General features: G+C 41.9%; 1 protein-coding gene across 8 annotated transcripts in view; it reads left to right on the top strand.

The window, feature by feature from the left end:
• Positions 1–27,057, top strand: part of LOC105474924 (protein kinase AMP-activated non-catalytic subunit gamma 2) — a 321,097-nt gene that overhangs the window by 282,891 nt on the left and 11,149 nt on the right. For all 8 annotated transcript variants that reach the window (XM_011729846.2, XM_011729847.2, XM_071094222.1 and 5 more), the window contains 5 exons: positions 14,911–14,992; positions 16,432–16,490; positions 19,346–19,391; positions 24,246–24,300; positions 25,620–25,746. In XM_011729846.2, coding sequence (XP_011728148.1) covers positions 14,911–14,992; positions 16,432–16,490; positions 19,346–19,391; positions 24,246–24,300; positions 25,620–25,746 — 369 coding nt within the window. The remainder of the gene's footprint in view (positions 1–14,910; positions 14,993–16,431; positions 16,491–19,345; positions 19,392–24,245; positions 24,301–25,619; positions 25,747–27,057) is intronic.

The raw sequence follows: 27,057 nt of genomic DNA on the forward strand, positions 1-27,057 counted from the left end.
TGTCAGAGTAGCACACACACATGTGGTGCACGTTGCCTCCAAAACACCTGCCTGGTGGTTGTAGTGGCAGGTGAAGTGTGGAGTGACAACTTGAAGCTCTCATTGGAGGGGTGTCTCCAGTGTTTCAGGCCATTCTGGGGTGTGAGACCGCTGGTTCTTTGGGGTCTGCCCCTCACGCTGTGCCCTGCACATATCTCACAGAGGCACCTAGAGCTCTGCTACTTCCTGCCTGTCCAGTCCAGCCCACACTGCCATCAGCGCATGGGCCAGTGTGGCAATGTGCAGTGTGAAGATGGCCAGCTTCTCTGCAGACCATAATAAGGTACAGAGCGGGGGTGCTGCAGCCTTGAGACACATGGGTGAAAGTGTCCTGTTGCCAGGTAAAGCAGACTCTGTCTGGGGGTCCTTGTAGATTGGTATAGAGAAAGGAGTATGTGCCCAGGCAGGGGCTGTAGGTCCCCCAAGATACTACATTGGGAACAGCTGCTGCAGTGACAAGTTCACTTTTCCGATTGAAGGGGTCCCTCACCTGTATGTTGCTCAGGGGCTCCAGGAGGAGTGTCCTCTGGGTATGGAATGTGCAAGTGGCACGTGACAAATCCGTGCCAGTGCCCCTGTCTCCCTTAGCCTGTGGATTCCTTCTGTATAGTTCACTGTGCCACAGAAGCCTGGCATCTCAGCCTTATTAAACACGGACTCAGCAGTGCCCTGCACTTCGGGCAGTCAACCAAGTGAGCGGTTAGAGCCACTGCCGGCTACGTTTGCAAAATGTTAACGGACAATTACTGGTGAGACCGCTCAGAGCAATCAGTCCCACCAAACGAGTGTTAAATTTCTCGTCTTTGTCCTGACTTACTAGCACCGTTCCCTTCCTGGGTTTCTGCAACTGTGAAATGGCAAGATCTCACAGTTTGTTTGGCGTATAAGTGGTTTCGTCCCCTGCTGCATGCAGAAACCTGTCCCTAGTTACAGGTCAAGGGGCGGCAATGGCCGGCTGGGGTTTTCTCTGGGAGGGTGAGAGGCCTGCGCTAGGCGTCTGCCCCATCCTGTCACTAGGCTTTCGAGTAAAGAAAGGTGATTCTCAGACACTGGAGAGCCAGCCGTTCCCACTGCCATGGGAGGCTCGGAGGAACTCCCGGATCTGGAATCTCACCTTCATCTGAGTCCAGTCAGACGTCCCTCTGTCCGGTGCCGGGGTCCCGCTCCTTCCAGATCCATGCCCGGCTTTCCCATCAAACCCAGAGATGCCGCCAATTCTGCCTGTGCATCCACACCCCGCAGAGTTATGCTTTGTGTTTGGTTTTGGAAACAGCCCTGTAGCTACGAGAAATAGATTTTCTGGGGACTACCATAGAGGCTGTTGGGTTCTCTGTCTGTAAGTGCAGGTCCCGTACCCGGGCTTGTGGTTTTCTCAGAGGCCCCAGCATACTCACAGGAGGCTCTCACACTGAGTCCTTTGGTCCTGGCTTCTGTGTCAGTGGCCAGTACAGTGGCCATGTGGGCCCTGGCACCCAGATGTCACCACAGTCACAGATGATGACTTGTTTAGTCACAGTGCCATGGCCTGCCCTGGATTACAGGAATCTGATTTCCCACTGACAAAGAGCTCAACACTGTGTTAAACCCACTGATGGGAAACCAATTCCAAGTCCTCTGTTTCTAGGAACCAGTCTTGGCCGTTTCTTTTCTTTCTTCTTTTTTTTTTTTTTTTTAATTTTATTTATTTTTTTTTTTAAAGATAGGGTCTCACTCTGTCACCCAGGCTGAAGTACAGTGGTATGATCTTGGCTCACTGCAACCTCCGCCTCCCAGGTTCAAGCAATTCTTGTGCCTCAACCACCCAAGTAGCTGGGATTTCAGGCGCTCGCCACCACACCTGGCTAATTTTTTGTATTTTTAGTAGAGGTGGTGGGGTTTCACCATGTTGGACAGGCTGTCCTCAAACTCCTGGCTTCTTGACCTGTCTGCCTCCGCCTCCCAAAGTGCTGGGACTACAGTTTTGAGCCACCGTGCCTGGCCATGGTGCCAGTTTCTTGATCAGTCAAGGTTCAGTCAGGAGACAGAAGCCACACCAGTTATTTAAACAGAAAAAGAACATAAGCAAATGTTAACTGGATCTAAGTTAACTTGTAACTGAAAGAATAAATAAAGACCTCTAAGGCAGTGTTCTCAAAGTCTGGTTCCCAGACCAGTAGCTCAGCATCAACTGGAACTTATAAAAACACAGCTCATTGGACCCAATCTCAGACCCGAATCTGAAATGGGGAGATGAGGCTCAGTGACCCACATTTTACCATGATGCTGAGTCTGATGTACTCTACAGTGTCATGGAGGAGAGGGCATCCTGGCATGTGCCTTCTAGCTGGTGCTTATGTCTCTGAGTGGGGGGCTTGAGGAAGCTCATTTCGCACAAAATGGGAAAACAACAAACTGTATTCAGCTGCTGCTCCTACAGTGCCCAGGTAAGGCATTGCCTGGGTGGAACTCACGGGAGCTGCAGGCAGACAGGAACCCTGCTGGCCGCTGACGGGAGGAGCAAGCTTCCTCCTGCTCCGGCTTTGAATCCCTCCCTAGACTCCTTTATTGTCAGAGCCTGAAATAGAGCCAGCTGGCAACACCGAAACAGGGCCTACAAAGTCCCAGCATCACGGAGCCAAGTTAGAGGGGTGGACATGGAGCCAAGAGACAGTAACTTAATGACTGGCACAGTAGAAAGGGGGGACATCCCATTCCCTTCCAGACAAGCCCAGGAATTCAGAGAAAGATAGGTATCAGTTAGTGTATTAGCCCGTTTTCATGCTGCCAATAAAGACATACCTGAGACTGGGTAATTTATAAAGGAAAAGAGGTTTAATGGACTCACAGTTCCATGTGACTGGGGAGGCCTCACAATCAAGGTGGAAGGCAAGAAGCAAGTCATGTCTTACATGGATGGCAGCAAGCAGAGAGAGAGAACTTGTGCAGGGGAACTCCTCTTTCTAAAACCATCAGATTGCTGGGTGTGGTGTCTCACACCTGTAATCCCAGCACTCTGGGAGGCCAAGGTGGGTGGATCACTTGAGACCAGGAGTTTGAGACCAGCCTGACCAACACGGCAAAACCCTGTCTCTACTAAAAATATGAAAATTAGCTGGGTTTGATGGTGGGTACCTGTGGTCCCAGCTATTCGGGAGGCTGAGGTAGGAGAATTGCTTGAACCCAGAAGGCAGAGGTTTCAGTGAGCCAAGATTGTACCACTGCACACCAGCCTGGGTGACAGAGCAAGAATCTGTCTTAAAAAAAAAAAAAAATCAGATCTTTTGAGACTTGCTATCGTGGGAACAGCACGGGAAAGACTTTCCCCATGATTCAGTTACCTCCCACTGGGTCCCTCCCACCACACGTGGGAATTATGGGAGCTTCAATTCAAGATGAGATTTGGGTGGGGACACGGCCAAACCACATCAGTTAGTGATTCCAAAAGATGACACCTCAAGAATTATGAGAGGCCCAAAAATAAATAAAATTTCATAATGAAATTCTCACACCCTAGGATTGGTGGGGGAAGCATTAGGAACGATCTAGGCTTTTCCTCACAGTGGCAATGTGACTTCTTTTAGTAACACTCTACAAATGATAGCTTTATTTTTTTTAACAAATGTTTTATAAGAGTTGTAGATTTACAGAAACATGGCAAAGCTAGTACAGAGAGTTTGCATATACCCCACATCCAGTTTAATTTTGACATCTTGCGTTAGTGTGGGTCTATATTTGTCCCAGTTAATGAACCAGTGTTGATACATGATTATTTGCTAAAGTCCATGCTTTCTTCAGATTTCCTTAGTTTTTACATAATGCCATTTCTGTTGGAGGATCCCATCTAGGTTACCCCATCACGTCTCATCATCATGCCTCCTTAGGTGAGACAGCTTCTCAGACAGACGCTCCCTGTGTTTGACACCTTGACGGTTTTGAGGTGTGTCGGTCAGGTATTTTCTAGAATGCCCTCTATTGAGATTTGCATGATTTATCATGATTAGACTGGGAATGTGGCTTTGGAGGAGGAAGGCCAGAGACAGGTAAAGTGCCCTTTTCATCACACCATCTCCAGGGTGCTTACTGCCTGCGAGACTTACCACTCTCCATTACCTGGCTGAGGTGTGCCAGGAATTTCCACCATGAGATTCTTCTTCTTCTTTCTCTTTTCCATGCCGTAGTCCCAAGAAGGAAGTCACCACCTACAGCCCACACTTAGCCAGTGGGGAGTGACGCTTCACCTCTGTGAGAGCTGAGCAGCTACGTGAGTTCGTTGAGATTTTTCTGCAAGGGAGATTTGTCTCTTCTCCATCTATTTATTTATTCAGTCATTTATTCCAGTATGGATTTATGGATATTTATTTTATTCTTTGGGTTATAATCCAGAACAACTTCATTTTGTTGCTTACATTATTCCAGGCATTGTGATTTTGAATAATGCCAATAAAAACCAAGCAAGTATCCAAATAAGTGGCTGTTTACCAAGCACTTTTTTTTTTTTTTTTTTGAGACAGACTCTCGCTCTGTCGCCCAGGCTGGAGTGCAGTGGCACAATCTCGGCTCACTTGAAGCAGTTCTCCCCACCTCAGCCTCCTGAGTAGCTGGGATTACAGGCAGGCACCTGGCTAATTTTTGTATTTTTAGTAAAGGCTTGGTTTCACCATGTTGGCCAGACTGGTCTCAAACTCCTGACCTCAAGTGATCCACCCACCTCAAAGAATGAGTAGAGAATATAGAATGCAGAGCACATGATCAAAAGTAAAGTAAAAGGAGAGCTTGAATAGGAGGGAGCTGCCCAGGACAATCCTAGTTTAGTGTTAAAATTAAGAGACACAAAGGGAAGGGGCGCTTGATTATTTTAAAAGCAAGAAGGAAAGAGAAGTCCCAGCCCTATTGTTCCAGGCTGATGCTGCTGATGTCAACAAAGAGAAAACAGAACTGTTCAGCTTAAATTATACTTTGTTCATTATCAAGGAAAATGATCTTCAAAGTGGAAGAGGTAAAGTAATAGTGATTCGAGGAAACTAAAGCCCACAATAGTTGTGGAGAGCACCTGTCAGCACAAACCCTGTCTCATTTGTGATTCAGATGAATCACATTCTAGCATCAAAGGGAACTTACAAAGGAGATTCCTAATGTTCGTGGTATTGGAGGAACTGCGGAGAAGAGATCTGATTTCGGAGGCCAGAGTTGAAAGAGCAGATAGATTTCTCAAAAAGCAGAGGCTGGGGAATGTAGTATCAATCCCAGCTGAGATATATGAATGAATGCAATCTGTCATGAATTGACCAAAACAAAATTTACAGGAGATTCACCTGCCTTTCTTTTGTGGCTGTTGCATAGATGGCCATGCCACAACAGGCACATCTGGATTCCAGCTAGACTAGGCTGGCAGAGCCTGGCACGAGGTCCCAGAGGATGAGACGCAGAGCTGCAGCTTGGCAGCCAAGTGAACAATTAATGCTTAAATCTCAATCAACCTGGAGTAAGGTTTCTAATTGTGTTGGATGCCTCTCGTGTGCCATTTCCAAATCCATTCACATCACCTCATAGTCCAGTGCTCCCTACTCTGTGCAGGGGCAGTGGGACGGCCCTCAGCTCAGGACCATGCCATGTGCCCCAGCTTCCTCCGCCAGGGGAGGACGGGAGCCAGCAGCTACATGCAGTCCTAGGAAGATCTCGCTGGCATCAGCATCAGTGGGCCCCGCGGCGGCGGCTCAGGAACGCGTCCTGCACTGACTCACCCACCCACCCGTCTCCTTCCTCCCTTCCTGTACTTCTGCTCCCTGGCATCACATTCCCAAATACACTCTGCCTTCTGGGGAGCCCCAGCTGAGAAACTGGGGGTACGCCAGAGCTTTCTTGTGCCCCACGCTCTTCAGCTTTGGAACGATGACTTGAATATTGATTTTGTTGATGGCATCATCTAATTTACAGATGACTTGAAACCAGGTGGGATAGCTGATAGTAATGGAAATGCAGAAAGATTCCTCAGTATGCAAAATTATACATAGGATCACTTGATATGGCATCAAGGACAGAAGAAATGAGAGCATGTGAATATTCTAGAAAAGATGAAAACTGGCTGAGAACCAGGGAGGGAAAATGGCAGCCCCTGCCACGCATGGGCTGGGGCTCGGAATGTGCTGTGACTAGTGACTGAGAATTTTTCAAAGCAGTATTAATAACATCTGTCAAGTGGTACCAAAAAACTGACAATAAAGACATAGTCTCCTGCTCCTGTGCCTTACTTACTCTTGTCATATTCCACAGAAACAACCTGTTGAGCTGTTGAACCAAACACACTGAGTCCATAAAACCTCCCAAGAAAAGATGCGTGGGAATGTATTACTTGAAATTTTATATATCACTTATGTTCAACCTGTAGACCGCTACATCTAGAATTCCATAACAGAAATCATTTTTAAGAATTTGGAAGGTACTAATATCATTCCATTCCTTCTAGCTACCAGTGCTGATAAAGAGAAATCTGTTGTTTTTTTAAAATCCCCAACCTTTATATGTGATTTTATTTTTCCCCCTTGAAGCTTTTGTGGCTCTCGCTTTCTACCTGGTACCCTAAGATTCCATCATCATGTGTCTTGTGGTCAGTTCATGGTGCCAGGCAGGTGACTTCCTGCTGGAACCTGACACTCTTAGTATCCAGGTCTCTAGTCCTTGCATTGTTTCTTTTTTAAATTTTTTATTTATTTATTTTAGAGTTAGGGTTTCACTGTGTTACCCAGGCTGGAGTATGGTAGTGCAGTCACAGCCCACTGCAGCCACCAGTTCCCGGGCTCAAGCGATCCTCCTGCCACAGCCTCCCAAGTAGCTGAGACTACAGGCGTGCACCACCACATTCAGTTAATTTTTTTATTTTTTGTAGAAGCCGGGTTTCGCTATGTTGCCCTGATGGGTCTTGAACCCCTAGGCTCAAGCGATCCTCAGCACTGCGGCCTCCCAAAGCCACCGTGCCTAGCCTTCCTTACATTCTTTCCTCAATTGTTTTCTTCCCAGTGCTTGCTTTTCTCTGGAACTTCAGTGAGCAGCTCTGAGACCCCCTGAGTTGATCTTTAATACTCTTTTCCCATCGTTTTTTCCATTTCTTTCTGTTCCACTTTTTGGAAGATTTTTTTTCCCCTAACCGTTCTAGTGAGATCTGTATGAAACTGGGACTTGTGTGACTTCAGCATTCAGGGCCCTGTCAGATGGCTGCCCATTCATTCATAATTAAGAGTGACCGCTAACAGTTGGCATGGACACACCAAGTTCACACGTGGGCTTCTTGCTTGGTGGGCTTCACTGAAGAGCAGTAGCCAGCCGTCTTTTTCACTGGAGGCCACATGTTCCTATCTGTGTGTTTTCTTTCTGGAGCAGTTCATTTCCTCCAGAAAACAGTCCTTCCATGATGATGATGGACAGCTGTTCCTCTGAAGTTGAAGGAGTACTGGGGCATGGAGGGGCATGGAAGATGAGTTCAGGGAGGAAGGAGTCATGCAGCTGGCAAGGGAGGCCTGGGCCTGGACGGAGAAGAGTCTCGAGGACCATATTTCAGAAGCTGGACCCTTCTTGATGCAGTAGATATCAGCATTAATTTTAAAAGCTTCACAATCAATTACTGAAAATCAGCGTGAAGCTGTGTAGAAAGCAGTGAGGCATCAGAGGAACCAGCTTCCCATTCTGGGAACACAGATGTGCACCTTGGTAGAGACTGCCAGAGTCTCTTAGAGCAGCTCGGGCCTGCCCACTATTCTAAAAACTTACCTCTCTATGAAAATTTTATTTCCCATCTTTTCTTATCTAATTATCACATTTGCTTGTTTGAAAATCCTATTAAAATGTAAATTTTAAAATTAATCATAGTTCGAGCAAATTGCATATCAGTTAAAAGGAAAGAAATTTTCAAAGGTACTCGAGACCCCTGACAGGATTTTTCCTGCAAATTAGAACCAGATTGTATTAGTCCTCTTTGTATCCTGTTTATTAGTTAATTGGAACACCCTGTGCCATCTGTAATTATGGAGAATTTTCCAAGTATAATTTTAAATTGCTTTATAAACAGCTCCATGCATGTGTTCTTAAAGCCAAGTTTTAGAAGATTTCATTATTGCGAAGATGGTCGGCAAAACCACAAAAGTGTCAGGCCCCTCACGAGCTCGCCCAGGACACTGCTTTTTAATGCATTGTATGAGTGTCTTGTACATTTGGAATATTATATGAGGTCTTTGAAGGATGGAACTGAGACTTCCTCCGTGACCTGCAGACAGGTCAATGGTGTATGTGGGTGAAATTAAAAGAATAAATCTTTCATTCCAGCACTTTGGGAGGCCGAAGCAGGAGGATCACTTGAGGCCTAGAGTTTGAGACCAACCTGGGCACATGGCAAGACCCCATATCTACAAAAAGATTTAAAAATTAGCCAAGCATGGTGGCATGTGCCTGTGAGCCCAGCTACTCAGGAGGCTGAGGCAGAAGGATCACTTGAGCCTATGAGGTTGAGGCTGCAGTGAGCCGTGATCATACCACTATACTCGAGCCTGGGCAACAGAGTAAGACCCTGTCTCCAAAATGAAAAAAAATAAATAAATTTCTGTTGGCTTCTGGTTTGGTCAGTATAGGGTGGAAATTTTAAGCATTTGTTCTTCTTGGCTGTTAATGCTGAGTACTATACTGAATATCTTCAAATACTAGTCCATTCAATCCACACGCTACACCTGTGAGGAAATATCCATTAGCCCCATTTTATAACAGAATGTTGAGGCTCACAGAGGGTTAAGTGACTGAGTGGACACCACCCAGCTGGCGAGCGAAGGGGCCTGTGGGAAAGCCTTGGTGCTTGAGGCCATCAGGAAAATGAAGTGAGCTGCTGTGCATGTGATTTCAGTTTGAGAAATGAAGCAGTGTCCGTGTTCTGTAGAGATACGCATTTTATGTGGAAAACAAGAAGCTGAAGTCCAGTAGGTGTAGCACCTTAGCTCGTTGACAAGCAGCGGGATGGCGTCTTAATTCACTCCATGTACTTCCGTGAGCCCTGGTTGTTTTACCTTCTGTTGCAGAAGAGATACCACTTTTCACATTAAATTCTTAACATTCTCTTTGCCCGTGAACTACTGCTTCACTGGGACTTTTCTCTCTATAAACCTTGCCATTGGGCTGGGTGAAGTGGCTTGCCTCTGGAATCCCAGCACTTTGGTAGGCAGAAGCAGGAGGATCACTTGAGTTCACGACCCGCCTAGGCAACATAGCGGGACCCTGTCTCTACAAAAAATAACAAAATAAAAAGCTGGCTGTGGTGGTGTGTACCTGTGGTCTCAGCTACTCAGGAGGCTGAGGCGGGAGAATCACTTGAATCCAGGAGGTTGAGACTGCATTGAGCCATGTTCCTGCCACTGCGCTCCAGCCTGGGCAACAGAGCGAGACCCTGTCATTCATACATACATACATCGATCTGTCTATTGGACCGATACTGTCTGAAATTAATTCCTCCCTCCATCCCTCCTTGCCATTGACCATGCAGCATCAGTGTCTTTCATCTCAGAATTAACTTGGTTCAGCATGCGTGATCAGTTTCTAACATCCGTATTATTACCCCGTATAGTTTCCATACATGTATTTGCCACCTTAAGTATTGGTGTTATGCAGTTATTTCCTGTTTGTGTTGTTCACAGTGGCCTCACTGTAAACAGTAACTGCAGCATTTGGGGGACTAAACGTTTTCGTAGCAGATTAGTCTGAGAATTTATCATAGGGAAGCAGGATTTTTTTTCTGAGTCTGAAGTAACAGTCATCATATTTGAGTGTTAAAATTAAACCCCTGCTTTTGTTGGTGTCATTCTTTTAAGCTTGAGGTGTGATGAGGCTCACTGTAGTGTAAAAGTGTCCATTAAAATCTGTTGGATCTACATGTGATCATTTGTACAAGGTGTAAACATTAAATATCAAAATATGAAAATATTCACAAACTAAGCTAATAACAATATTTATTCTTGGATTTTTTAAATTACTACATCATTTGACCAGAGATTTTTGATTGTAGATGTCCACTGTGCTCAGTCATTTATGTCTTGAAGCTGGATACAATAGTCTCTTCCAGAAGCTTCTAGAAATGTGTCCACTAAAGGAAGGCCTCTTGTTTGGCTCTCACATGGTCTCTTCTATGGTTTAGATCCATTGGACTCCTCCGCCCTTATTAGAGAAAGGCAGTCCTTAATAGGATCCCAGGACTTAGGTCACATACAAGGTTCATTTACTTTCTATATTAACAATTGCAATTAAACCATACAATAAATGCCTAGAATAGCATTTAATTACTGTTTAGTCCATTTTCATTTCATGCAATTACTGCTATAGTTAGGTTTGTCTACCATTTTGCTATGTGTTTTTTATGTTTTCTATTGACTTGTTCTTTTATTCCTTCTTCGCTCGATTTAACAAACTATGTTTAACCCATTTTTCTCCTCTGCTAGCTTTTTAGTTATACATTCTTTTTTCATTTTTGTGGGTACATCGTATGTATATACTTAAGGGGTGCATGAAATAATTTGATACAGGCATACAATGTGTAATAATCACATCAGGATAAATGGGGTGTCCATAACCTCAAGCATTTATCATTTATTTACATTACATACATCCCAATTATTGGTTATTTTTAAATGTACAATAAATAATTGTTGACTGTAGTCACCCTGTTGTACCATCAAATGCTAGATCGTATTCATGCTGACTATAATTTTTTATCCACGAACTGTCCCTACTTCCTGCCCCCCCAGACACCCCTACTACCCTTCCCAGCCTGTGGTAATCATCATTCTACTCTCTATCTCCATGAGCTCAGTTTTAATTTTTAGCTCCCACAAATGAATGAGAACATGTGAACTTAGTTATACATTCTTTTGTTAATCTTTCAGAGGCTATCTTACAGATTACGTAGCATCTTTGGCTTACTACTCTCCATCTTTTAATAATAATTTACCATCTCCCAAACAATGCAAAAAAAGTGTACAGAAGTTAAACCCTCTCCTACCGTATGTGCTATTGTTGTATATTTTGCTTCTATATAAGTTATGAATCCCACAGGATATCATTACTCTGGCTTTACACAGTATTGATTTATGTTTACCTACATCTCTGCCCTCTCCTGTGCTCTTTGTTCCCTCCTACAGTTCTGTGCAGGTCTAGAATCTTTCCTTCAGTGCAAAGGACTCCCTTAAGTATTTCTTTTTATTTTTTTGAGACGGAGTCTTACTCTGTCACCCAGGCTGGAGTGCAGTGGCATGGCCTCAGCTCATTGCAACCTCCACCTCCTGGGTTGAAGCGATTCTCCTGCCTCAGCCTCCCGAGTAGCTGGGATTACAGGCGCTCACTACCACACCTGACTAATTTTTGTATTTTTGGTATAGACAGGGTTTTTTCACCTGTTGGTCAGTCTGGTCTTGAACTCCTGACCTCAAGTGATCCACCCGCCTCAGCCTCCCAAAGTGCTGGGATTACAGGCATGAGCCACTGCGCCTGGCCTCCCTTAAGTATTTCTTAATGCTGGTTGGTTGGTGACAATTTTCTCTGCTTTTGTTTATCCGAGAAATCTTATTTTGCAAATCCTTTCTGAAGGATGTGTTCACTGGATGTATGCTCTAACCTAGCTTGGCAGGTTTTTTCTTTTAGCATCTTAAAGTTTTCTTTCTGTTGTCTTCTGACCTTCACAGTTTCTGCTGGAAAGTCAACCGTCAGCCTGATTGTTACCCTTTTGAAAGTCAATGTGTCTTTTTCCCTCTGGCTGACTTTCCCTTTACCTTTGGTTTTTAGCATCTTGTCTATGACATGCTTAGTTATGGTTTTCTTTGTGTTTATCTTACCTAGGATTTGTTTGATTCTTCTTGATAAATTTCAGCTTCTTGTTGAAATTCACCTGTGTGAAGATGATGTGGGAAAAGCCCTCAGAAAAATTGCAGAATGAATGTGGTGCTCAGTTCATAGCCTTCTTTTCTTTCAAGAATTGTGGCTCCCAGAATCCTCCCTGTGTTGATGCCCTCCAGAGCCTTCAAATAGTGTTTCCTGGCTTTTGTACAACTTGTATAGTTGTTTTCAACTATTTCATTATGCCAAACTCGGAACTTTCTGGAATAGCTTTTCAATACCTATGGCTACTTAGGGTTTCATGAATGATCCTCATGAATGGTTTTTAACATTTATTTTCTCTGCTAAATCTGTCATTTTGAAGGAAACGGTAAGCAATTTGTGCTTTTAAAAGATGCCCCTGGCCAGGCGCAGTGGCTCATGCCTGTAATTCTGACACTTTGGGAGGTCGAGGCAGGAGGATCACTTAAGCCCAGGAGTGTGAGACCAGTCTGGGCAACATAGCAAGATCCTGCCTTTACAAGAAAAAATTATCTGGACATGATGGCATGTGCCTGCGGTCCCAGCTTCTTGGAAGGCTGAGGTGGGAGAATTACTTGAGCCCGGCAGGGGCAGGTGGGGGCAGGGTGCAGTGAGACTACAGTGAGCCAAGGTCACACCACTATACTCCAGCCTGGGTGACAAAGTGAGACCCCGTCCCCAAAAAAATATATATAAATAAAACATAAAAGGTGCCCCCATTCCCATTCTATTCCAACCAGTTTAGCAAACTTACTAGATATTCAGTGTGTTTTAAAGTCTATTTACATGCGACTTTTCCACTATATTCTTCTATAATATATTCTAGGACCACGATCAAAGATGCCCAGGGTACAAATAGCAAACCATTCAAATGGGCACACCTTTCCTGGATGCCATTTAGTTACAGAAACAGTGTATATTTGTGCCTTTTTGATAAAGGTGTGATTCAGAAACAGTTGTTGAGTTTCTGGATGCCGCTCAGTTACTGTTGCTCTCCCATATCACTGGGTTGGCTCTACTCATTTCCCCATCTTCGTTCTCTTGTAGTTCATTTGACTAATATATACAATCCCTGCTATATTCAGGACTCAGTGCTGGATGGATTAAAATAAATGCATGAAATAATCGATGAGCTCCCCTGATGCACCAGTAGTCCTTATATTCTTGTGTAGGTGAACTAGATACATCATGAGTAGTTCCATATAAGGCAAAGTGTATCATAATAAGGGAATAAATAGGTACCAAGTTATTAGTCCTAAAGTCATCTGCCCTAGATTCCTGCAATTGTTTTCATTATTAAGTTAACAAAGGTTTTGTTTGTTTTGTTTGTTTGTTTGTTTGAGACAGAGTCTCACTCTGTCACTCAGGCTGGAGTGCAGTGGCGTGATCTCAGTTCACTACAGCCACCACCTCCCAGGTTCAAGTGATTCTTGTGCCTTAGCTTCCCGAGTAGCTGGAATTACAGGTGTGCACCACCATGCCCAGCTAATTTTTGTATTTTTAGTGGACATGAGGTTTCACCATGTTGGCCAGGCTGGTCTCAAATTCCTGGCCTCAGGTGATCTGCCCATCTCAGGTGGCTTCCCAAAGTGCTAGGATTATAGGCGTGGGCCACCATGCCTGGCCAACAAGAGTTTTTTTTAAGTAGTGAGTGAGAAGAGAATAATTTACTTTTAGTTAAAAAAAAAAAAACTATACCATACTGTAGTGTAACACTTTTTTTAAAGAAACATTTTACCATCCCAGCTTCTTAATATATCAGTTTAATTTTTTTTGCCCATTTCTCATTGTTTCCATTTAAACACGTATTTTTATAAGTATCATAATGTATAATTTTACAGTTACATTTTTATTGTCATTGACCTTTCTTGATATAGTTATGAAAACATCATAATTATGTTAATTATTTGATTTTTTTTCTCATTGGTATGCTAGTACTTGGTAAGTTTTCTTTTGTTTGGGAGGTGGATTTTTTTTCAGTTTTCAAGGTTAGAAGTAATGTCACATGGAACATTGTTGATTCAGGAATCCCACTCCTAAAATAATTCAAAGAGAAAAAGCTGTTGCTCAAGCAATATGAATACTTTTGTGATTCTTGACACAAGCTGTGTTAGAAAAAATATTTTCTCAATGTTTGGTGCTACCAGTGGTTTTATAATAGCCCTTGTATTAGGAGCTACGGCTTTAAAATATTGGCTTATTTAGCATCTACAAATGATACTTTGTTTTAATTTGCATTTCTTGGGTTATTAATAAGGTTGGACATTTTCCCTGTACTTATTTGCTGTCTGAATTTACAGGATCATTTTCAGCACTGAGCTGAAAATTAATTAAAATTTTTATTTCAGGTAATTTGATACAATTTCAGTGTTTTCAGATGAATTAATAACCATATATAAGAGATATTAGACCCTGAAGTTTAATTCTTTTGTATGGTTTTAATTATATAAAGTATCTATGCAGACAAGAGTCTTCAGATACAATAAGAAAAATATAGAAGTTAATTGCATTATTTCAGTTTCAAAAATAATTTCTAATCCCTGTATGCCTTTAGGTGTAATGTTAATAAATTCCGTTATTTTTAGCTTATCAAACTTACAAAACTTACTGTGGAAGATAACTGGTAAGACTTGGTCAAATGTGTTCGTTAAGGGTATTTTTCTGGCCAGGTGCGGTGGCTCACGCCTGTAATCCCAACACTTTGGGAGGCCGAGGTGGGTGGATCACTTGAGGTCAAGAGTTCGAGACGAGCCTGGCCAACATGGTGAAACCCTGTTTCTACCAAAAATACAAAAGTTAGCCAGGCATGGTGGTGCATGCCTGTAATCCCAGCTACTCGGGAGCCTGAAGTGAGAGATTTGATTAAACTCGGGAAGCAGAGGTTACTGTGAGCCAAGATTGTGCCACTGTACTCCAGCCTGGGCAACAGCGTGAAACCTTGTCTAAAAAAAAAAAAAAAAAACATATCTTTCTTCCTGGACTTTGAAAGTGTGTTTTGTTTCTCCTCTTCTTCTTCAGGTTAAAAAGGCCTTCTTTGCTTTGGTAGCCAACGGTGTCCGAGCAGCACCACTGTGGGAGAGTAAAAAACAAAGTTTTGTAGGTAAGCAGTGTGGGCCTGAGGAAAACCGAAAATGGAAACCTTGAAAGCAGAAAGCCTGAAGTATTTTAATAGATGCCAGTTTGGAATTCAACCTAGTAAACATGTTTCCAAGTTAAAGAACCTTCTTGCTGGCAGGGTGCAGTGGCTCATGCCTATAATCTCAGCACTTTGGGGGGCCAAGGCAGGGAGATCGCTTGAGCCCAGCAGTTCGAGGCCAGCCTGGGCAACATAGCAAGACCTCACCTCTACAAAAACATACAAAAATTAGCTACTCAGGAGGCCAAGGTGGGAGGATCACTTGAGCCCAGGAGATCGAGGCCATGATCACTGCACTGTACTCCAGCCTGGGTGACAGAACGAGACCCTGTCAAAAAGACAACAACAACAACAACAACAAACACACACACGCACACACACACACAAATCCTTGCTTTTACATACTGAGTAAGAAGGTGGAACTGCTAGTAAGGTCCAAACACTGTTGTCCTGTTTTTCTTTGCTTCCTCATTGAGAATACACACTGTTGTAACTTTTATGGAGCTTTTGTTGTTGTTGAATTTCTTTTAATTTAGCAACTTTTTGGCTCTCTGAAGAGCTTATATGTCTTTACCAGCCCAGTGAACAAACCCCACGTAGGACACCACAGTCAGATGTGAGCCAGCCGCCCCACTTTGGGCCGTACATGGCATACAGCATCCCTGGGCCTCACACTCATCTCGCTGGTGCACACCTTTTTGGCAGGGCAAATTAGATGCTGTAAACATGACTGATGTCTCTGCCAGACCATTGTTATACTATTAAAACTGTTGTGTAACTTACAGCTATCTAAATGCCATCGTTACTTATCTTATGAATCACAGCAGACAATGCCATTGTCTCTCTTAGTATTCTTCACATGATTTTGAAATGATTGTTACGCCTGCTTCTAGGTTTTAATTTCATCAGGGAAGAAGTTCATGTCTTTTTCATCCCTGTCATCCTAGTGTCTAGCACATCAAAAGCACTCAATACATGGCAACTGTTTGTTAAAACCATTGTGTTTAGAATGCTTCTTGGGAAACAATCCAAGTGTCCAGAATTGTCACGTTTCTCAAGCTTATGGAATACTTTATCTTAAAGTATTTAAAATTATTTGCATGTAACTGCAATTCTTTTTTCAAATTTGTATCAGTTAATAAGTTTTCTCTCATCGATTTCCAAATTCTGTGGTTAGTTCCATAGTACTTACTGTCAGGTTTAATTTCAGCTAAATTTGTATATCCAGTTTGGTATGCACAATTAACACATCAATAGTTTTAAATAATATATTAAACTCTGCTTGATATCTTCAAAATGTATTTTATAAGCTCTTCTAGTATATATTCTAAGCTCACTTGTCATTTGGAATTTTTTAAAATGTTTTCATAGCTTTGTTTTTAACATATAATTCTTTGTTCCAGGAATGCTAACAATTACAGATTTCATAAATATACTACATAGATACTATAAATCGCCTATGGTAAGTGGCACCAGTTCCTATGTCAGTAGTTGGGCTGTACATATCTATGTATGTGTATAGGTATATGTGTGTATTTTAAGATTTTTAATGTTTTCAGGTTTTTCTTTTTTGGTATGGAGTGCTGGTGGTGGTTGATTTTCCAAATATATATAACGTGCAGGGAACTTAAGTATAAAACTATCTTTACCGTAAGTCGTATATATGAAACTCAAAGAAGGGATTCTCAGGAAAAATAAAAGGAAATAGATTCTTTATTCAGCTTTCAGAATTCCTCGGCTTAGCAGAATTCTATTTGTTAGCTAGACGTTCTGTACGTTTTGCTTATCTCTTCAGGCCTGTTGATGTGGTAGAGCTTAATTCAGTTATCCCAGCAATTGCAGAACAAGAATTCTATGTACTTTGTGATTTTAAAGAAGAAAAAATGAGTCATTAAAATGAAATTCAGTTTTGACATTTTCCTGCTAATTAGGAAAAGACAGCTACTGGCTAATTTTAGTAGCAGAACTCTCTGGTCCCTGGTACAGTGGTTCTGGAAGAGCGTAGCTTCAAAACCACTTTTGTCCTTCATCTAACTTTGTGGTGTCTGAGATTCGGCCTGCTTGGTTTTGTGTTTTTAGTTTCTGTTTGTTTGTTCATGAGGGTGGGAGGAAGGACAGAATTGCATACTCTATTTAACTGGTCCTATTTGGGGTACTTAAAAGGTATAAGTTAATTCAATTAATACTGCTTTATGCATAATGCTCAATATTATCCAATAATTAAATTCTTACATAAAATACAAAAATGAGTTTCTTCATAAAACATATTCTTGCCAGGCACGGTGGCTCATGCCTATAATCCCAACACTTTGGGAGGCCGAGGCCAGTGGATCACTTGAGGTCAGGAGTTTGAGATCAACCTGGCCAACATAGTGAAACCCTGTCTCTACTAAAAATATAAAAATTAGCTGGGTGTGGCAGCGGGCACCTGTAATCCCAGCTATTCAGGAGGCTGAGGCACAAGAATCACTTGAACCCTGGAGATGGAGGTTGCAGCGAGCCAAGATCGTGCCACTGCACTCCAGCCTGGATGACAGAGTGAGACTACGTCTCCGAAAAACAAAACAAAACAAAAAACCATACTCTTAGGAAGTTTTACTGAAGGTTTTGTAAATATCTTGTATTTATTTCCCATGAACTCTATTATTTCTTAAATATTACCAATGCAAATGAATACTGGCTTTCCTTATAATGGTCATACCTCTGCTTTTGAACTAGCAAAATCAGCACAAGTATGATTTTTGAATAGATAGATTTCTTTTTTTTTTTTTTTTTTTTTTTTTTGAGACGGAGTCTCGCTTTGTCGCCCAGGCTGGAGTGCAGTGGCACGATCTCAGCTCACTGCAAGCTCCGCCTCCCGGGTTCACGCCATTCTCCTGCCTTAGCCTCCGAGTAGCTGGGACTGCAGGCGCGCACCACCACACCCGGCTAATTTTTTGTATTTTTAGTAGAGACGGGGTTTCACCGTGTTAGCCAGGATGGTCTCAATCTCCTGACCTCATGATCTGCCCACCTCAGCCTCCCAAAGTGCTGGGATTACAGGCGTGAGCCACCGCGCCTGGCCGAATAGATAGATTTCTATGACATGCAGCAAATCCCATATAAGAAATCTCAGCAGTAGATTATGATATCAAAATCACAAAAAAAGCAGTTATATCTAAATATGCAGCCCAAAGTTTTTCTAATATCTGTAGATACAGGCCAGGCACGGCTCACGCCTATAGTCCCAGTACTTTGGGAAGCCAAGAAGGGTAGATCACTTGAGCCTAGGAGTTTGAGACCAGTGGGGCAACATGGTGAAACCCTATCTCTACAAAAAAAAAAAAAAAAAATACACACACACACACAAAAATTAGCCAGGCATGGTGGTGTGCATCTGTAGTCCAAGCTACTCAGGAGGCTGAGTTGAGAGGATTACTTAAGCCTGGGAGGTTGAGACTGCAGTGAGTCATGATCACACTTGTGTACTCCAGCCAGGGTGACAGAGTGAGACTGGGTGACAGAGTGAGACTTTGTCTCAAAAAAAAAGGCCGGGCATGGTGGCTCACAGCTGTAATCCCAGCACTCTGGGAGGCTGAGACCGGCGGATCACGAGGTCAGGAGATCGAGACCATCCTGGCTAACACAGTGAAACCCCATCTCTACTAAAAATACAAAAATTAGCTGGGCATGGTGGTGGGTGCCTGTAGTCCCAGCTACTTGGGAGGCTGAGGCAGGAGAATGGCGTGAACCCGGGAGGCAGAGCTTGCAGTGAGTGGAGATCGTGCCACTGCACTCCAGCCTGGGTGACAGAGCAAGACTCCGTCTCAAAAAAAAACAAAAAACAAAAAACTTGCAGATACATTTTTTCCTCTATATCTCACCTCATTTTCTTTCTTTCTTTCTTTTTTTTTTTTTTTTTTTTTTTTGAGAGAGAGAGTCTCATTCTGTTGCCCAGGCTGAAATGCAGTGGTGCCATCTCGGCTCACTGCAACCTCTGCCTCCTGGGTTCAAGCAATTCTCCTGCCTCAGCCTCCCGAGTAGCTGGGACTCCAGGCACCCACCACTATGCCTGGCTAATTTTTGGATTTTTAGTACAGATGAGGTCTCACCATATTGACCAGGCTGGTCTCAAACTCCTGACCTCAGGTGATCTGCCCACCTTGGTCTCCCAAAGTGCTGAGATTACAGGCATCAGCAACCGTACCTGGCCACCTCATTTTCTAATTGTAAATAGAAAATGCTATTATGAAAGCTATGTTTTGTTTCATTTTCCAAATATTTTTTCTATGTCGTATATATATATATATATATAAATAAGAATTCTTTTATTTGCAGGTACAGATTTATGAATTAGAGGAACATAAAATTGAAACCTGGAGGGGTAAGCACTATTGGACTTTTAAAATCTTTTAGTATCAGGAAAGCTATGCTTAGTATGAAAAGTGTGTTTTAATTTTGCAGATCCTTTTCTCTCTGCTCCATAAAATGTTTTTTTTTTTTTTGAACATTTAAAAGTTGTTTTAATGATAATTTAAAAATTTAAAAAGTAAAAGATTTTACCTAAAAAAGACAAAGGTGCCCTGATGGAATGGGGGTATGAGAAAGAGTTGAGACTGTTAAGTTATGGAGAAAAGAACAAAATGAACAAAGACCAAGGAGTAACACTCTTTAAGCACTTTCAAAGCAGAGGACATGGTTAAACTGAGCCATGAAAAACACGATTTCTCCTGGTTTTCTACATTTAGTTAATCTAATGTACTTTGTATTCAGTTGCTGTTAAATTATAGTACAAAAAAGTAAAATGGTATGAATTTGATTTATTAATAAAACTTCCTTTTTTTTTTTTTTTTTGTTGGAGACAGAGTTTCGCTCTTGTTGCCCAGACTGGAGGGCAGTCGCATGATCTCGGCTCACTGCAACCTCCTCCTCCTGAGTTCAAGTGATTCTCCTACCTCACACTTCCAAGTGGCTGGGATTACAGGTGTTTGCCACCATGCCTGGCTAATATTTGTATTTTTAGTAGAGATGGTGTTTCACCATGTTGGCCAGGCTGGTCTTGAACTCCTGACCTCAGGTGACCCACCTGCCTCAGCCTTCCAAAGCGCTGCGATTACAGGCATGTGCCACCCGGCCATAATACAACTTCTTTGATGTGCTGACATTATTCTCCATTGAGAATCATAATTGTAGCAGGAAAGACTGCAGTGTGTGTGGTCATACATACTTTATATATATATACACACACACACACACACTTTAAGTTCTAGGGTACATGTGCACAACGTGCAGGTTTGTTACATATGTATACATGTGCCACGTTGGTGTGCTGCACCCACTAATTTGTCATTTACATTAGGTATATCTTCTAATGTTATCCCTCCCCCCCTCCCCTCCCCCCGCCCCACAATGGGCCCTGGTGTGTGATGTTCCCCTTCCTGTGTCCAAGTGTTCTCATTGTTCAGTTCCCACCTATGAGTGAGAACGTGCGGTGTTTGGTTTTTTATCCTTGCGATAGTTTGCTGAGAATGATGGTTTCCAGCTTCATCCACGTCCCTACAAAAAACATGAACTCATCCTTTTTTTATGGCTGCATAGTATTCCATGATGTATATGTGCCACATTTTCTTAATCCAGTCTATCATTGATGGACATTTGGGTTGATTCCAAGTCTTTGCTATTGTGAATAGTGCCACAATAAACATACGTGTGCATGTGTCTTTATAGCAGCATGATTTATAATCCTTTGGGCATATACCCAGTAATGGGATGGCTGGGTCAAATGGCATTTCTAGTTCTAGATCTTTGAGGAATCGCCACACTGTCTTCCACAATGATTGAACTAGTTTACAGTCCCACCAGCAGTGTAAAAGTGTTCCTGTTTCTCCACATCCTCTCCAGCACCTGTTGTTTCCTGACTTTTTAATGATCACCATTCTAACCGGCATGAGATGGTATCTCATTGTGGTTTTGATTTGCATTTTTCTAATGGCCAGTGAAAGAGGACACAAACAAATGGAAGAACATTCCATGCTCATGGATAGGAAGAATCAATATTGTGAAAATGGCCATACTGCCCAAGGTAATTTATAGATTCAGTGCCATCCCCATCAAGCTACCAATGACTTTCTTCACAGAATTGGAAAAAACTACTTTAAAGTTCATATGGAACCAAAAAAGAGCCCACATTGCCAAGTCAATCCTAAGCCAAAAGAACAAAGCTGGAGCCATCATGCTACCTGACTTCAAACTATACCACAAGGCTACAGTAACCAAAACAGCATGGTACTGGTACCAAAACAGAGCTATAGACCAACATAACAGAACAGAGCCCTCAGAAATAATACCACATGTCTACAACCATCTGATCTTTGACTAACCTGACAAAAACAATAAATGAGGAAAGAGTTCCCTATTTAATAAATGGTGCTGGGAAAACTGGCTAGCCATATGTAGAAAGCTGAAACTGGATCCCTTCCTTACACCTTATACAAAAATTAATTCAAGATGAATTAAAGACTTAAATGTTAGACCTAAAACCATAAAAACCCTAGAAGAAAACCTAGGCAATACCATTCAGGACATAGGCATGTGCAAGGACTTCATGTCTAAAACACCAAAAGCAATGGCAACAAAAGCCAAAATTGACAAATGGGATCTAATTAAACTAAAGAGCTTCTGGACAGCAAAAGAAACTACCATCAGAGTGAACAGGCAACCTACAGAATGGGAAAAAATTTTTGCAATCTACTCATCTGACAAAGAGCTAATATCCAGAATCTACAAAGAACTCAAACAAATTTATAAGAAAAAAACAACCCCATCAAAAAGTGGGCGAAGGATACAGACAGACACTTCTCAAAAGAAGACATTTATGCAGCCAACAGACACATGAAAAAATGCTCATCATAAAATGTTATTTAAAACATTCTCTTTATTTCTATCTTAATTTTGATAGTATGCTACTGTACTAAAGCTGAACAATATAAGTATTGTCCATTCTGTTTATAGACATGTATAGGACACCTACAGCAGGCAGGGCCTTATCCTAGGGCCAGGAATGTGAAGATGAATGAGCTAACCAAGCTCCACCTCGCTGTCCACAGTGGGGCCACCGTTCTCTACTAAGTCCAACCCTCAGAGATTTGCCTTGGTATTAAGAAGTGCATCAGAGGCATGCCTAACTTGAACCAAAGCAAGCATCTGTTCTTATTTAAACCTAATAATTGTTTCTTTACAAATTATGGAGAAACTTAGGACAAATGAACCTCAAACTAGATGGCTTGGAGCAAATAGCATGGAAGTAATTTGAAGACCATGTTCTTTTCTTTGTCACATTGACATTCACCCTATAAAATCATGATACTCTTTTCTGCCATGGAACCATTTCTTAAATTCACATTTCATGATTGTGAAGGTGGTGGTCTCACGGAGACTTGTCATGGTGGGTTGGTGGAGAGGACCGGGGGTGGGAATCACGGCAGACCCAGTCTGCAGGGTGCTGAAGGAAACACTGGTAGAAATGGAGGGACCAACTAAAGGAAAATTTTGAATTCAAAATTGAAGAGTTTGGTTCTGTGTTTCCCATAATATGCTTGATAGGAGAAGCAAGCTTTGTAACTGGCTGTGAAATCAGAACACATCTTGGAGTTCTCTTACACCCCAGGGGCCCTTTCAAATCCATGTGATTTAGAAGTTTCACTGAGTGATGGATTTGGTTTATTACGGCTTTGTCAAACCAAGCTAAACAAATTTGTCATGGGATCTGTACGGCCTGTTGTACAGAGATTGTATAACACCAAGATAGATACTTATCCAGTTCTACTGTACAAGTACTGTTAGACCAAGGTTTAAGTATGTTTACATTTTGACATTACATGGTATTTGATAGTAGTAATAATGCCAAAATATTCTTAAACACCTTCTGTATAGAAACCTTGGTAAAGCAAGGCCGGGAGTGGTGGCTCACACCTGTAATCCCAGCACTTTGGGAGGCCAAGGCAGGTGGATCACTTGAGGTCAGGAGTTCAAGACCAGCCTGACCAACATGGTGAAACCCCGTCTCTACTAAAAATACAAAATTAGGGCCGGATGCAGTAGCTCCACCTGTAATCCCAGCACTCTGGGAAGCCGAGAGGGGTGGATCACCTGAGGTCAGGAGTTCGAGACCAGCCTAGCCAACATGGTGAAACCCTGTCTCTACTGAAAATACAAAAAAGTAGCCAGGCATGGTGGCAAACACCTGTAATCCCAGCTTCTTGGGAGGTTGAGGGAGGAGACTTGCTTGGGCCTGGGAGGCTTAGGCTTGGGCCTGGGAGGCAGTGAACCAAGATGATGCCACTGCACTCCAGCCTGGGTGACAGAGCAAAACTCCTTCTCAAAAAAAAAAAAAAAAAAAAAAAAAAAAGGCTGGGCACAGTACCTTATGCCTGTAATCCCAGCACTTTGGGAGGCTGAAGTAGGTGGATCACTTGAGGTCGGGAGTGCGAGACCAGCCTCGCCAACATCGTGAAACCCCATCTCTACTAAAAATACAAAAAAAATTAGCCAGGTGTAGTGACGTGCACCTTTAGTCCCGGCTACTTGGGTGGCTGAGGTGGGAGAATCGCTTGAATCTGGGAGGCAGAGATTGCAGTGAACCCAGATCACGCCACTGCACTCCAGCCTGAGCGACAGAGTGAGACTCTGTCTCAGAAAAAAAAAAGAAACTTTGGAAAAGCAAATTAATTGCAGTTGATATCTTTAGAAAAAAAGTTTTTATGTGCTGGAAAGATGCCCACAATGCAGTAGGTTTGAGCATTAATTTGGTATAATACTTAAGAATATCTAAAGAACAAAGTTGTTATAACTGATTTTATCTTATAACTTATGGAAATTAATTTTTTTAATTTCATAATTGCTTCATTTCTTGAGAGTAATATGAACCTGATAGCATTCTAGTGACCTCTGCTGGTATTGCTCTTTTATCAGATTTCTTTTTTTCCTGATTTTATAAACACCTACTGTCAAATTGGTTTTTAATATTTAATTTTTCTTCAAATGCAACATCCTGAAAACAGTTTGGAAGTTGTTTAAAATAGCCATAACTGTAATTAATGCAGGGGTTTTAGGCAAATTAAATTTCTTTTTGAGTTTTTAATCCTTCTATTAACTGTAAACTGAAGGGTATTTGAATTTATGTAATAACTGCAAACAGCAAATGTGTTACTAACTGCATATTTTCTTTCTATAAATACAGAGCTTTATTTACAAGAAACATTTAAGCCTTTAGTGAATATATCTCCAGATGCAAGGTAAACTTTTTTTTTCCTTTGAAAACATTCATTCAGATGTATGTGTTTTATCACCATGATAGAAAGAAACAAATAAACATGTTCTTTATTCTAAACAGTTCCCATGGCCTCCTTAATTCCAACTACACTGTATGCATTCAGTAAACCTAGTAGCACTAGAAAAATCACAGCCATGGTGTTGCTAAGGATTGATAATGGGCTAGTAATAGGGTCATACTAAACCATCATGAAGATCTCGGCCAATCTGGGGGGTGTGTTGAAATTGCAGATTCTTGGGCTTTTACCCCGACCTGCTCAATCAGGATAGGGCCTGGGAATATGCATTTAAACAACTCCTGTGGCAATTCAGCTCCACACTAGTGTTTAAACATCAGTGTATGTGAGATGTCGGTTCAGATGTGGTCAGAACGTGAGCTGCCTTCTATGTAGTCGTCTGGGCCATCCTTTTTTATCCAGCCTTCTGGTTTGGCTGTGATACATTTCCACATTTGTGTAAAAGCATCTTTCAAACTCAAATCCTGTACAGAGAAAGATTAAAGCATTTATTTTCATTTTATTTACAAGTCCTAACAAAAAGATGTAACAACCTTCTTACTGGCAGTCCCAGGAGAGGCACCAAGTAGAACAGAAGTGTTGGCCCTACAATATCTACTAGCCAGGCCAGCCCAGGGTAGAGCCAGTTTGCCCACTCACCAATGCAGGGGGCTTGCTGCTACAGCCTTTGCTCTCTTGCTAATATGATGCATCTGTTTGCTTTTCTAAGGATTTAGGTTATATTATCTTTCAAATAAAATCACTAAATACACTCAAAAAAAAACTCCTCTTCCTGGCTGGGCGCAAGGGCTCATGCCTGTAATCCCAGCACTATGGGAGGCCGTGGTGGGTGGATTGCTTGGGCTCAGGAGTTCGAGAGCAGCCTGTGCAACACGGCAAAACCCCATGTCTACAAAAAATAAAGGTGGTGCATGCCAGTAGTCCCAGCTACTCAAGAGGCTGAGGTGGGAGGATCACCTGAACCCGGGAGGTCAAGGCTGCAGTCAGCCATGACAGCAGGCAACAGAGCAAGACCCTATCTCAAAAAAACAAACCAAAAAAAAATCTCCTCTTCTAGAGATTTGTAGCTTGCACTTGTATTTGAGATATGTTAACATAGATTGTGAAAAATGAAAAATTTGGTGAGATCTCTAATTTAAAACTCTTCCAAAACACTGTAATTATTGTAATAATAAAAACACTGGAAGTGCTTTAAGGCAGGGGTAGTCCAAATGTTCTGATTTTTCTTGAAAGCCTCCTAACAACTCTAACGACTTTTCCCACAGCCTCTTCGATGCTGTATACTCCTTGATCAAAAATAAAATCCACAGATTGCCAGTTATTGACCCTATCAGTGGGAATGCACTTTATATACTCACCCACAAAAGAATCCTCAAGTTCCTCCAGCTTTTTGTAAGTTGTTTTTAGCGTTTCTAAAGACATAATTGCATTTACTTATTAAATAATGTACTTCAAGTAAATTGGCTCCTGTTACCCTCAATAGAAGAAATTGTTAGTTTTGAGATCTCCCTTTCTAAACTTCAGTTTCTCAACTTACTACTATCTGAATTGTACTTTCTTAAAGTTGATTCCAATTTAAAAGCAATGTCCTTTTAGTGCAAGTATCAAAATAACTTTAAAAACAAAACTCTGCATTCTCTCATTAAATTAAAACATTTATCACCAACATAGGGGAAAGAAGGCAATCTGCAAGTCAGTCTAATTAAGGACTGTTGTACAAGATAAATTGAACTAATATCTAGAGTAAAAATTGCTTTATGTTGCTTTTATTGGTGTCACAGTTTTAGAAACATGTTCCAAAAAAAAAATACTGTCCTCAAGATTATCTTATTATAAACTGCAGCAGTGATAGAAAAACCCAAAACAAATAAAATTTTGACACAAGAATACCATGTTGGCCCAAATAAGGCCTGTATTACCTGCAGGGTTTCTCAGCTACTTGAAATGAGCTGCCTCCATAGTCATCCAGAACTTTGAGCGTGTTTGGTTGGAAACATTAAAAGAGACTCAGGAAGAACAGAGAGTTTATAAGAGGGTTTTTTATGTTTTCCTTTTAATTACATGTATGGAATTTGAGGTTATAAGTAATCAGTCAGATAGAACCAGTAGAAGGTCTTAGGGGTTCTGAAGAGGTAATTTGAAGAGTTGTTTTTAAAGAATGTAACAGATATTAAAAATGTACTTCAAATTAGCTTTCCCATTTTCCTCCCCATGGCTTCACCTAAGGACCTAAAGTAGCGTTCCGGTGCAGCGTGAAGGAGCGAAGCTCCTGCCCTGAAGGCAGCTGGAGGGCCCCTTTTGCTTACAGAAGCACAGAGGGCTTAGTGATTGAGAGAAATACCTTGTCAATCAACCCAGTCTTATATTTTAATCATTTACATATATAAATAACTTTTATTTAACCATGCTATGCTAAGAAATAAGGTAGGGAAGAATAATTTACTAAAAACTAAAGTTTGAAGTTTAATAAAGGCGATCATCTAGGAAAAAAGGATTAGGGATGCATCCACATTATCATACTGTACATCTGGGAATGCAGCCGCTTTAGTAGTTGAAGTTTCATAGGAACAGAGGGAGCATGGAGTGGGAAGGATGTATTCAGGGCCCCCATGTGCCAGGCCTGCAGCTCACTTAATCCTTGGAGTCATTTTTAAATAATATTAATCATGAGAGCTGATTACTGTATGTCCAGCACTGTTCTAA

Source organism: Macaca nemestrina, chromosome 4 (assembly GCF_043159975.1).
Source record: "Macaca nemestrina isolate mMacNem1 chromosome 4, mMacNem.hap1, whole genome shotgun sequence".
NCBI lineage: Eukaryota > Metazoa > Chordata > Mammalia > Primates > Cercopithecidae > Macaca > Macaca nemestrina.